At 33.4% G+C, this 10,974-nt stretch overlaps 1 protein-coding gene across 1 annotated transcript; it reads left to right on the top strand.

Moving 5' to 3' along the window:
- Positions 1–7,625: 7,625 nt before the first annotated feature.
- Positions 7,626–10,974, top strand: LOC111409585 (cytochrome P450 81E8-like). Its single transcript, XM_023039619.1, has 2 exons — positions 7,626–8,620; positions 10,231–10,974. The coding sequence occupies exons 1-2, from the start codon at positions 7,742–7,744 to the stop codon at positions 10,855–10,857; spliced, it is 1,506 nt and encodes a 501-aa protein (XP_022895387.1). The 5' UTR covers positions 7,626–7,741; the 3' UTR covers positions 10,858–10,974.

Raw genomic sequence — 10,974 nt, 5'->3', positions numbered from 1 at the left:
GTCTACACTCTAAATTAAGGGTGAATTTAGAAGAAATTCATCTAAAAATGCCAATTATGCCAAAAATATAAAGGTTTGGGATCATATGTGCCACGTTTGAAAGGCTTACGACGAAAACGTAGGATGATGTTAAGATTTTGGGTTCTATCATAAAATGTAAACTTTTGTTAAGAAAAATGGTCCAATTCTTTGCAAGTTTGTTTATATTTTCATCTTTATTTGATGTAGAATTTTTATCTCTTAACATGCCCTTATAAGATGGTGGCTCGTTTGAGTAGATCAATCTTGAAATCTGTATGTTTATTTTTTTAGTCTTAGTCGGATCGAATTGCTTGTTAGAGCTTAATTGACTCTAATACCATGTTAAAATTTGAGATTCCATCTTAAAATGTCTATCTTGTTAAGAGGTATAGTACAATCCTTTATAAGTCGATATATATTTTCATCTTTATTTGATATAAATTTTTATCCCTTAATGGGACAAATGTTTAGAATCATTTGAACAATTTCCCTAACCAATTAGAAGGAAAGTACTTTGATAAACTATATAGATAAATAGCAATACTCAATTTGATATTTTTCACATACTAGCCCTTCCAATTCTTGGTCACCTCCACCTATTAAAACGTCCTCTTCACAGAGCCCTACACAAACTCTTTCGAAAACACTGTCCAATCTTCATCCTCAGCTTCGGCTTCCACCATGTCAAGGTGTTGCCATCACGGAGTTGGTGGCAGAATACTTCACCAAAAATGACATAGTTTTCGTCAACTGGCCTAGTCCTCTCGTAGACAAGTACATAGGCTACAACAACAAAAGCTTGAGTGGAGCTCCTTAAGGTGGGCACATGTGCAAACATCGCCAAGGTCGCGCCCAGGAAGTGCTATCTGTGACTCGACTCAACACGTTTCTGCCAATCCAACATGATGACATCAAATGATTACGCAAAAGCCCATACAAACTCCATGCAATGGATTTACAGAAGGTGTGTTAACCAACTCATTTACGACTTAGTTAAGCTCTTAGATAAAAGTCACACTCGTACAATTTTCATAAATGAGCGACGATGAGATTTAATTAGCCACCCCGAATAAAACACACTAACCATTGCCCTAGCCTGACACAAATGGCACAAATTTAATGTCCTCCAATTTTTATTCCTCCAGAAAATAAAATCAATTCCCAATTTCTCTCAAATTTTTTTCCCAGATTTATGTCATATTTTGACTTTTTAAAATTTTGTTCATGTATTGACTTTAAATGCCACCCCCAACATTTTGGTCTAGGTCCGCCCTTGAATATAACACATGTTTTTTGCCTAGCTTTGATACAGGTCCTACTTGGGCAAAAGTTGTCTGAAGGGGCCCTTAATGTAATAATGAGGTATTTTGGTAAAGAATAGAAGAGTGAACAAGGAAAAATATTACGTGAATTGATGTTTTTAAGAAGATGTGATCGGTCATTTGCTCTCTCTCAAAGAATGGTAGCCGGAATTTTATTAGCGACCAAACCCTTAAACGGCTTATCACGATAAGTATTTTAAGATACGTGTCAACTTATTCTTCTGACACAAGCATGATTTTCATAAATTGATAGTGATGGATTTAGACTCGAGATTTTTTACTTACTTAACTATTTCATCTATAAATTTAAATTCAGATGGCTTTACGTGTGATAACCGAAAGTAGAAACACCGTGATGATATAAACTCCAAGATTGTACGAGTTCGGTAGACATCATTTTATGGCATGGTGGTAGGACAGTTGAGGGCATTGAAGTGTTTGATAAAGAACAAAGTTGCAAGTGCAAACGACTGAAGATCATAATTAGGTGGCTGATTTTTCACGTTTCCATTTCTTTCTAGTGAGTAGGGATTGATTGTCAAATTTAATTGTAAGTGTTGAGTTCAAAAGTTACTTTTTAAAAATTAAGTATTTCTTACGTTTCTTTCTCCTTTATCTAGAGAGTCATTAATGTCAAAATACTAGCGTGTTCAAATAAAGCTTAAAAGCACATAGAGACATACTTTTAGAAAGGTAACATTTAAGTTACTTTTAAACTTATCCTAGCCTACTCTAAGTCGAGTCTCTCAGACTGACCACATTATGCTTAGGTTGCTTCTTCATTGAATATCAATCATTGCATCGAAACATTAAAATGATTATTAATTTCAACTTTACTTTCTTTTCGTGGTTTTCATGTCCAATAATAAAAGAACAAGATAACCTAGAGTAATTTACATGTTCGATGTGTAGAATTTTGTGATAGCAGGCACTGACACGTTAATTGTGACCGTAGAATGGGCAATGTCACATTTGCTCAACAATCTAATTTGCTGGAAAATGCAAGAAATGAGTTGAATACACATACTAGTCCCAATCGCTTTATTTCAACCACACGTTGATATGTGCATTTTTTGCACTTATTTGGACTATTCTTATTCAATTATATGCAAATTCAGTGGTAATCTACTTAATTTATTTAAATTATGCCAATTTTAGGGAAAATTCCAACTTGGATATAATTGATGTGAGAAATGCTATTCGGAGCTTATTTGAATTGAAGTAATTGAAAGTTTAACCAGATTGCGGTTGATCAATTGAAAGTATTAATGGGGAATTCAATAAAAATTCATAAGCTTCAAAAGTTAAATTCGACATTTGGGAAAGTATGGGACAAAACTATGAATTTTCAAATTTTGCTTCGGGTCGATTATAAATTATTTTGGGACGAAGATAACTTAATTGAAAAGATTAAAAGATGTAAGACTAAATTGTAAGAAAAAAGGAGTCTAATTTTAAAATGAAATTATTTCTATTTGCTTCTGATGCTATTTGTCAAAATCAACTTGAAAAAGGATTTAAAACTAGATTTGTTTTCTAAAGTAAAATAGATTTCTAGTCACTTTTGAATGTTTTAAATTACTATTATTTCAACTTTGAATATCTATATTTAATACATTTTTATTTTTATTTATTTGCCAATCATTGCAGGCAATTAAAGGCCCATTATATGTTGGCTTAAGGTTCCAAAATCTTAAAGTCGGGTCCTAATAAATCCTTGGGAATCTTATAATTTTTGATTTAGTACCAGAAAATCGGGAAAGAAAACATCAAAACTTTACTGCAAATAACCAACTACGGCAATTTTTTCTTTATGAAACGATGATATAAATGTTTCCTTAATTCCTCAACATTTTATCCAGTGATGGACTTGGCCTCGAGATTTTTTATTTAACTTAAATATCTATAAATTTAAATTCAGGTAGCTTTACTTGTGATGACCGAAAGTAGAAACACAATGATGATATAAACTCCAAGATTATTAGAGTTAGGTAGACATCATTTTATGGCATGGCGGTAGGACAGTTGAGGGCATTGAAGTGTTTGATAAAGAACAAAGTTGCAAGTGCAAAAGACTGAAGATCATAATTAGGTGGCTGATTTTTCACGTTTCCATTTCCCTCTAGTGAATAGGGATTGATTGTCAAATTTAATTGTAAGTGTTTCGCACAGGTTCATCCCTAACAATTAAAATGGATCAGACGATTGTGTAAGAGACAAACATCTTGAGATAAAATCCCAAAAATGGGTGTTCTTTTTTGGCGATGACTTTACAATTGGAAATTAAAAACAGAATGTCTCCAAGGAGCGCAAGCACACGAGTTACTGAAAGAAGTGTTTAAATCTAAGCTAAGAAATTTAAAATTACATGTTCTCTGTTCGAGAGTTTTTTATTCGGGATCTTTTGCTCTATGTCTTTTCTTCCTTTTATACTCCCTGGATGATCTCTTTGTGATCAACCGCCTAAAAACTGTTTGATCGTTCTATAACTGCCCACTTTCCTTGTAATGGCCAACTTGTCATGGAACTGTCTTTTTTAATTGCTGCCATTACTCTTCGTCGTTCAACCGTTTTCGATTGAATTCCTTGAATCATGGAACGTGATAGGGCTGCTTAATAACTGCTTTGATAACTGCACTTCTTGATAACCACAACACTTTATGTTTGCTAAGATTTTGGGTGACTCGAAGGTTTGGGTGAGAATAGAGTAGAAGTTCTGGGCGATTGCATGGCACTCCATTGGCTCAGATCCTGGGCGATTTGCAAGCTTGGACGATGGTGTTACCACGTTCCTGGGCTTCCCTATTTGGGCCTTCATCCTGAATTGTCTGATTGTGTTTCATTCTTTGGGCTATCTGATTTGGGGATCCCCCCATTGGACTTCATTCCTTAGGCCGTTCGATTTGAGCCGAATGTTTATGTGTCAACAGTAATTGTTGAGTTCAAAAGTTACTTTTTATAAATTAAGGGGATGTTCTCTTCGTGTTTCAATTTTGTAGTTTTGAGTTTTGAATTCATTTTGGGTTTTGCGTTTTGAGTGCCTGTTTTGAAATTGTTGAAAATGCATTCTTTTTGCCATTTTGAAAAACTATTTCTCAAACGGAACAATTTCCCATGTTTTCAATTTTTTCAAGTTTTGTACTGAAAACACCCAAAACGACAAAAATGTTGTTTTGTGTTTTCTTCACAATTTTTTTTTTCATTTTCAAAAATTCGTTTTCGAAAACGGGAAAGGGAACGCGTTTTCACCGTTTTGCAAAATCAAAAACCGAAAACGGCCCGAAAACAGTAAAGGGAACACACCCTAAGTATTTCTTACGTTTCTTTCTCCTTAATCCAGAGAGTGATTAATGTCAAAATATTAGTGTATTCGAATAAAACTTAAAAGCACATAGAGACATACTTCTACTTATCCTAACCTACTCTAAGTTGATGCTCTCGGACTGACCACATTATGCTTAGGTTGCTTCTTCATTGCATCGAAACATTTAAATGATTATTAATTTCAACTTTACTTTCGTTTCGTGGTTTTCATAACAAGATAGCATAAAGTAATTTTCACGTTGATGTGTAAATTTTTTTGATAATAGGCACTGACACGTCAGTTGTGACAGCAGAATGGGAAATGTCACATTTCCTCAACAATATAATTTGTTAGAAAATACAAGAAATGAGTTGAATACACGCATTAGTCCCAATTGCTTTATTTTCAACCACACATTGATATGTGCATTTTTTCACGTATTTGGATTTCTATTCTTATTTAATTATATGTAAATTGAGCAAATATCTATTTAATTTATTGAAATTATGTCAATTTTAGGAAAAATCCCAACTTGGATATAATTGATGCGAAAAATGCTATTTGGAGCTTAATTGAATTGATTCAAAGCAATTGAAGATTAACCAGAACGCGATTGATCATTTGAAAGTATTAATGGGGAATTCAATAAAAATTCATATATTTTGAAAGTTAAATTTCAACATTTGGGAAGGTATGAGATGAAGTTGTAAATTTTTAAAACTTGTATCTGGTCAATTATAAATGATTTTGGGATGATATGACTTAATTGAAAAGATTAAAAGATGTAAGACAAAATTGTAAGAGAAAAAAGGAGTCCAATTTCAAAAAAGAAATTATTTATATTATCTTCTCATGCTATTTGTCAAAATTAACTTGAAAAAGGATTTAAAACTAGAGTTGTTTTCTAAAGTAAAATAAATTTCAAGTCACTTTTAAATGGTTTAAATTACTATTATTTCAACTTTGAATATTTATATTTAATAATAATAATAATTTTTAATTTATTTTTTTCAATCATTGCAGGCAATTATAGGCCGATTATACTGTTGGCTTAAGGTTTCAAAATCTTAAACTCGGGTCCCGATAACTCCTTGGGAAATTATAAGAGTACGATTTTTTATTTTCGTTTGATCGTAAAGATGGAATTTGGGTGGAAAGAAAACGAATTTTAGGGAATTGAATTGCCTAAAAAAATTTCCTGAGAATTGTTAATTTATTGTGTTTGATTGGTATAATTTTTCACGTGAAAAATGTTGAAATAAAAGTATTTTTTGGTATTCGTTTGACTTTGTTTTACATAAAAATTGTCAATTAAATAGATAAAATTTACTAATATTGGGGATATAATTTTTTTCCATTGCAAAATAATAATAATCATAATAATAATAATAATAATAATAAATAATTAAATAAATATTTTTTGGCTTTGTTTTACAAGGAAATTGTCAATTAAAGGGAAATCTTTTTTTACAATAATTCTTAGAATTTATTTTCATTACCAAAAAAAAAATAAAAAAATCGCTACAATAACCGAGAAAATGAATTCTCAACATGGCACCCAAAGTTGAAAAAGGTTTTTCATGGAAAATAAATCCTATCAAATACTAAACCAGTTGAAAAATGGACTTGATTTTCCAAATTCCATGAAAAATCTTTGGCTATCAAACATAACTTAGTTCAAGAAAATCGGGAAAGAAAAGATCAAAACTTTACTGCAAATGGTCAAATACAGCAAATTTTTCTTTATGAAACAATGATATAAATGTTTCTTTAATTCCTCAACATTTTATCGGTATACCAAAAATATGTTCATATGCGACCATATTAAACAAGACCAAATGTATAATCAATGAAATTTTATTTTTTCTTTACTATTATCAATCAGTATAGTTCAACTTTACAAACAAGACGAAGGGATTTTATGAATTTAGTTTCATTGATTTTTTTCTTCTAGTAAAAGAAGTCAAAACTTAACTTGGAGGGCCTAACGGCTATCAACGGTGTAGCTACGATTAACAATAATAGCAACATTTGAATAAAACAACGAAGCCAAAACTGGCTTTAGGGCCAAATCATCTTACTATATGAAATTTAAAACTATAGAAATAATTTTTGTAGACATCTCTTACGTATATATCGAATTATTGCTCATCGATTCGATTCTTTCTATCATTTTAGTCAGTTTTATGTTAATTTTTGGGTCTTTTTTAAATAAATTTTAAACTAGAACCTACGAGGTTGAAATTGAATAAATAAGAAGATATAAATTTTGAACAATTATTGGGATGAAGTCAATTTTATATCCTTGTAGCAAAACATGAATGGTCAATTTTCACCTAAAAATTTTGACCCCAAAAATAAAAATGAAGAGATATGATTTCCTAAAATAAAGCCTAAATGTAAAACAATTTACAGATAGAACTAAAAATTGGGCAGTTTGGAATCGAAAAATCCAATTTTAATAGTAAGGGAAAAATTACTAGAGACCCCAAAGATTAAGGATTAATTCTGCAAATTTCAAAAAGGACAAAAGGAAATGTAATTATTATGTTTTTTCATATCATCATTTTCTCTCTAATTTATATTCTATTAATTAGTCTAAGATGATTTGCTAATTTACAACTAAAAAAAAAAAAGTTGAACGGCGATCTTGAGGGCTTTCACTGTCCCACCCTTGAAGCATCGTGAATGAGGTAAATCGCGGGATGTACCCTAACAGGTCAGGAAACAAAAGTTTGTCCTTACACTGGTGCTTACAAAGAGTCTAATTTTATATTTCGAAATCGAACTCTCACACTGCGACTGCTAGCAAGGCTAAGACTATATCACTCCGCTCTTTTGCACCACTGAATTATGCCCCGAGTCTGCTAATTTACAACTATGTTATACCAAACACATTGTTAGTAAGTCACGAGACATCTACGTGATACCAAAATAAAACTCCATCTTTATTAAATGTTTGCGTCGATTAAACTACATAATGACATTATCGTCGTTCTATGTCGATTATGTCATGCTCCGTCCGTAACAAGTTACTCCGACAATTTCATCCTATAAAAGTAGCAAACTCCAAGCAGACTGATTTGCTTGAGCCATGGAAGAAATATATTTTTACACATTTCTTATTACTCTATTCTTCATCTTTCCAATTTACAAATTCATGTGTAGAAGAAAACAGTACTATAACCTGCCACCAAGCCCAACCTTCGCCCTCCCCATTCTCGGCCATCTCCACCTCATAAAACAGCCTCTTCACAGAACTCTACACAAACTTTCTCAAAAGCACGGCCCAATCTTCTCCCTCCGCCTCGGCGTCCGCCTTGTCGTGGTGGTGTCATCCCCGGAGTTGGTGGCAGAATGCTTCACAGAGAACGACGTAGTCTTCGCCAACCGGCCTCATGTTCTTGTAGACAAGTACATAGGCTACAACCACACCACCATGACCGGAGCCCCCTACGGCAGCCATTGGCGCAACCTCCGCCGTCTTAGCGCCCAGGAAGTCCTCTCCATCGCTCGACTCAACACGTTTGAGCCCATCCGAAGAGATGAAATCAAAAGATTACTCCGAAACCTGTACAAAACTTCATGTAATGGATTTGCAAAGGTTGTACTTCGGCCAAAACTGTCTGAAGTGGCATTTAATATTATAACGAGGATGGTTGCAGGGAAGAGATATTTTGGAGAAGAAAAGGAGAGTGAACAAGGGAAAATATTTCGCGAACTAATCAGTGAGGTTTTTAAGCATGCTCATGCATCAAATCCAGAGGATTTTTTGCCTTTCTTGAATTGGATTGATTATAGAGGTTTGAAGAAGAATATGGCTGCACTTGGGAAAAAATTGGATGATTTTTATGAAGGTTTACTCGAAGAACACCGGCTGGAGAAGAGAAACACCATGATCGGTCATTTGTTGTCTCTAAAAGAATCGCAGCCGGAACTTTACACCAATCAAACCCTTAAAGGGCTTATCACGGTATGTGTTTAAAATTTTATCTTCAACGGCTTCTCTATATGCTATATATCAATTTATTTTTACTATAATTGAGACACATGCACATACTGTACACTCATTTTGACAACTCACTCACACAAATGGATCTAGTAATTATTTTAATCGCGGAATCCACTCGTATGATATAAGAGAACTGTCAAAAATGGTTTAAAAATGAGCGTACTTAGAGCATAATTCTTTTCATAAATATATAATTGCAAAATTAGAAGGATATTATACACATGAGAACTGGGTTTGACGGTTTCATCAAAAGTTTAAGACTCATGTAACAATATTGCTTGGATCTCAAAAGTACTTGCCAAAACTATGTGCCATAAGTTTTATCTTCAAAACGTACTGTTACATGCGTCATCACGTGCAAATATGTTTAATTTTTTTGTTAAGAGGTTGTTTGGTAGGAATTAAAATTAAATTTTTTCTTAAATTATGATATAAGTTTTTGATATATATGGTTGAAAAGTTGTGGGCCTATGAAAAATGGAGTTAATATTAATTGTTTGACTTTAAATAAATTAAAATCAGATTTTAATCTGTAGCAAATATGCTTTAAATATAGGATAAGTCTTATTGCACATAAAATATGTACATAGAGGTGTCGTCACCCTTTACATGGAATGGGGTCCACCTTGCGCGGATTGCACCCTACGTGAGAGGTATGGATACACCTATATACCCAAATTATGTATAACAAGAACAACCCTTAAATATAAGAGATTCATAATTTCTATAAACATAACAAGAAGACTTGAATTCAATGTATTTCTTTATCTCAGGATATATTTATTGTTTTGAAATAGTTTTGAGACTATTTAGTATTATTGCTTGCACCAGAATGTTCAAACTCAATGATGATAAATACTCCAAAATTACTATTTGAGTTCGGTAGACATCATTAACTTGGGACAGTTGGGGCATTGAATGTATTCATAAAGAAGTGAAAGGACAATTGTCCTTTTTCACAAGGTTTTTGAAAAGTTAAAATTTTGTAGGAAAAGGCTAAAATGAACAAGGATGGGACATGGGCATTTGACAGGGGGGCTGAAGTGGTGTCACTGTCCCGCCCTTATTGCTATAGCAAAACTCTATTTTGTACGACTAGAGAGTTTCATGAGGAAAGAAATGCAGAAGTAAAAGTAAGCCCCGTCATTATTGTCGACGCTAAATAAAGATAAAAGATTATAATTAGGTGGTCAACTTTCCACATCTTCTCTTTGGAGATCAACTGATGTTAAAGTAATAACACGTTTAACTTATTTTGAGGTTTCCTTTTTCCTTGGGAGAATGATTAATGTCAAAGAACAGTGGCATGTTTGGTAAAGTTTAAAAGATTTTTTTACTTTTCCAAAAGTAAGATGAGAAAGTAACTTTCGAGTTATTTTTGAGTGCTCATAGTTGGACTATTGCTCGTTGCTTTGACGTATATAAATGTTGATTTGAACTTTCTTTAATTTTTTTTCTTTCTTGGTTTTTATGTCGATTATAATTGTTGATTTGAACTTTCTTTTCTTTTCTATTCTTGATTTTCATGTTTATTGACAATAAAACATGGTAATTTCGTGTTCGATGTGCAGAACATGGTGATCGCAAGCATAGATACATCAGTGGTGACCATAGAATGGGCAATGTCCCTTTTGCTTAACCACCCTAATGTGTTACAAAAGGCAAGCGATGAGTTGAACACGCATATTAGTCTCAATGGGTTGATTTCGGAACAGGATTTGTCCAATTTACCTTACCTTAAAAACATCATTTTGGAGACCTTTCGCATGTTCCCAGCTGGACCATTGCTGCTGCCCCATGAGTCATCCGCAGACTGCAAAGTACAAGGATATGACGTTCCACGTGGGACAATTTTACTTGTCAATTCGTGGGCAATCCATCGAGATCCTAAGGTTTGGGATGACCCAACGAGTTTCAGACCCGAGAGATTTGAAGGTAAGGAAGTGGAGACACACAAGTTGATGCCATTCGGGATGGGGAGACGGGCATGTCCAGGTTCGGGCTTGGGACAAAGGATGGTGGGATTGGCTTTAGGTTCATTGATTCAGTGCTTTGAATGGAAGAAAGTAAGTGGAGAAAAAGTTGATCTAAGTGAAGGGATAGGTCTGACAATGCCTAAAAAGCAGCCCTTAGAGGTAATGTGCAAACCTAGAGCAATTGTGCACAAGGTTTTTCAAGAATCAGACCAAAACATTTGATTGCATCACATAATCTTATATATTAACCTTATCTTTATGTCCGTAGGTGTATGTTTTGACAATGAACGTATGAATATATTAAGGGCTATCCTGTGCACTTAATTTACTCACCCATTT

Source organism: Olea europaea, chromosome 2, assembly GCF_002742605.1.
Source record: "Olea europaea var. sylvestris chromosome 2, O_europaea_v1, whole genome shotgun sequence".
Lineage (NCBI taxonomy): Eukaryota > Viridiplantae > Streptophyta > Magnoliopsida > Lamiales > Oleaceae > Olea > Olea europaea.
This window is presented reverse-complemented; position numbering and strand designations above follow the sequence as displayed.